Source organism: Penaeus vannamei, chromosome 22, assembly GCF_042767895.1.
Source record: "Penaeus vannamei isolate JL-2024 chromosome 22, ASM4276789v1, whole genome shotgun sequence".
Taxonomy (NCBI): domain Eukaryota; kingdom Metazoa; phylum Arthropoda; class Malacostraca; order Decapoda; family Penaeidae; genus Penaeus; species Penaeus vannamei.
The window spans coordinates 5,827,172-5,829,671 of record NC_091570.1 but is presented as its reverse complement, the minus strand read 5'-3'; the positions used below and the strand labels follow the sequence as shown (position 1 = coordinate 5,829,671).

The 2,500-nt window shown below is 37.9% G+C and overlaps 1 protein-coding gene across 1 annotated transcript in view; it reads right to left on the bottom strand.

The window, feature by feature from the left end:
• The window catches only part of LOC113818185 (zinc finger HIT domain-containing protein 1), a 2,501-nt gene extending 425 nt beyond the window's left edge, over positions 1-2,076 (bottom strand). The window contains exons 1-4 of the mRNA XM_027370353.2: positions 1,947-2,076; positions 1,606-1,699; positions 1,234-1,456; positions 1-390 (exon numbers count right to left, since the gene is read on the bottom strand). The exon at positions 1-390 is cut by the window's left edge and continues 425 nt beyond it. Coding sequence (XP_027226154.1) covers positions 162-390; positions 1,234-1,456; positions 1,606-1,624 — 471 coding nt within the window. The 5' untranslated portion in view covers positions 1,625-1,699; positions 1,947-2,076 and the 3' untranslated portion in view covers positions 1-161. The remainder of the gene's footprint in view (positions 391-1,233; positions 1,457-1,605; positions 1,700-1,946) is intronic.
• Positions 2,077-2,500: the final 424 nt, after the last annotated feature.

Below are 2,500 nucleotides of genomic sequence, written 5' to 3'. Positions count from 1 at the left end.
AATAAATATCTTTTCATAGAAATATGCAAATTCATTTCCATCTTTAAAAAGAATTACCATCTGAATAAAACCACCCAATTTACACGATATCATAGACAACTGACAATTGCTAATACGTGGTTGTTATTCATACAAGTGCCATTTCACAGTTCTTTTCATCTTTAGGCTGTATACTTCAAGCATCTGGTATCTTCATGAGTGGAAAGACATTTTGTGCAGCAGTATCGTGATCCACATGGAATGCAGGTGTAGGGAGCTGGGAAACCACACACAGCACAAAGTTTACGTTCAGGAAGTTTTGAAGCGGGTGCTTGCACTGTTAGGTAGTTGGGTCCATCTGGATAAAGAGACTGCTCTTCCTCCAGCAAGATAGGGAAGTTCTTACGAAACCTGGAAAGGAAAGTAATAACATAATTGCAAAACATAGATAGGAAACCTTACATAATATTACATAAAACAAGCTTCCTTGTGTTTAACCATTCTGCACTGTGTTATTTTTGAAGCACAGACTTTTCTTGCATAACCAAACAAAACTCAGTGAGATAATACTTCTCAACCATAACACAACCAACTCAACACCATTTTGTTCAAAGGAGGGAAGGAGGAGAGGGGGGGAGGAACAGAGAGAGGGAGAGAGGGGGCAGGAACAGAGAGGGAGAGAGGGGGGAGGAACAGAGATAGGGAGAGGGGGAGGAACAGAGAGAGGGAGAGGGGGGAGGAACAGAGAGAGGGAGAGGGGGGAGGAACAGAGAGAGGGAGAGGGGGGGAGGAACAGAGAGAGGGAGAGGGGGGTGGAACAGAGAGGGGAGAGGGGGGGATGTACAGAGAGAGGTAGTAGGGGGAAGGAACAGAGAAAGGGAGAGGGGGCAGGAACAGAGAGAGGGAGAGAGGGGGAGGACCAGAGAGAGGGAGAGGGGGGGAGGAACAGAGAGAGGAGGATCGATGGAGAGAGGAGGGACATTTAAGATTAGATAATCCATTTTAGTTTTATTTTATGAAGAGGAGTCTAGGTCAATTTCAAGAGTCCAGTTTACTTTCAAATGTCTGGATTTATAACTCACTTCTTACTGTGGCTATTTCATATCATCTTCATACAAATTGTTGTATTTTTGTTCACAGTAGTTCTCATTTTGTTTTAACTTAACAATTAACATCCTAACAAAAATCTGTAGTTCTGGTACTTTTTACGTAAAAGGAATTTTCTATTATGCAAATATAATCAAAGCCACCTACCGCTGCTTAAAGTATTCAGTGCTCCGAGTTCGTCTTTTGCGATCCTTATTTCTACTGCCATCCAATGATTCATCAAATTTTGGTGCTTTTTTGCTCATAACAAGATTTGCATGGGGGTCATCATGGAAATTATCTTGTTCAAGGGCCTCCAGTGCTTTCCGTGCCCTGCGGCGACGGGCAGCTTCATCCAGGACGCGCCGTGAGGATCCATCCTTCAAACGACCTGATAGATTTTTTAAAAAGTTTATTCTTTATAAAATGCAAAACTGATGTGGTAGGGTTTACATTAAGAAACAATTTATTCAGAATTAAATGAAAAATATAAATGTATAAATATATATTTCACCAGATATGCTGAACTCAACTAAATACCTGATTCTCGTGTTGCCATGGTGAGGGTAATGATTTATTCTAAGCTGCTCTTCTGGTTATAATAGACTTTCTCATACTGTTCATCAATGAGATTCTGTAGGAATAAAACAAAGACAAAAAGAAAAGAAAAGGTTAGTTGCTGTTCCTTCGGCCTCTAAACTTAGAAAAATTACTATATTGTAATTGATTAGTCATATAGCTACTACACCTACTGTTCAATTTGAATGACTTCACATTTCAAGAAGAGCCATAGAAAGCAAAACTATTCCTTATCATTGACACCTGAATATTATCCATAAGTATTTACATGCTTTTCTAATCCAACTGTCCATTAGTCTTACCTTTAAACTGTCATAGACTTCTGGCTGCACAAATAGATGACATTCATCAAGATCCACCAACACAAACCTTGAACCCAATTTCAAAGTTTCATCAAGGTGAAGTATAAATTGTTTCATAACAGGGTCATCACTGAAACAAAAAAGTAAATACATTATATATATATATATATATATATATATATATATATATATATATATATATATGAAGTTAATCATAACAATAATCAGTCTTATTAGAATCTTATCACTAAAACAAAAATTGGAAAAAAAAGTTATCATAGCACAAAAATCAGTCATAATAAAATTTCATAAACAGATTTTTCTTTGTTCATTTGCATTACTGGAATCTTTAAAAGTACTGTAAAATAGTAGAGGAAAGGTAACTTGATAAAACTATCTTAAACCTGAACATAAACATATGCAGTTTAAACACAAACAAACAAATGCTCAGATGTGTGTGTGTGTGTGTGGTGTGGTGTGTGGTGTGTGTGTGGTGTGTGTGTGTGGTGTGTGTGGTGTGGTGTGTGTGTGTGGTGTGTGTGTGGTGTGTGTGT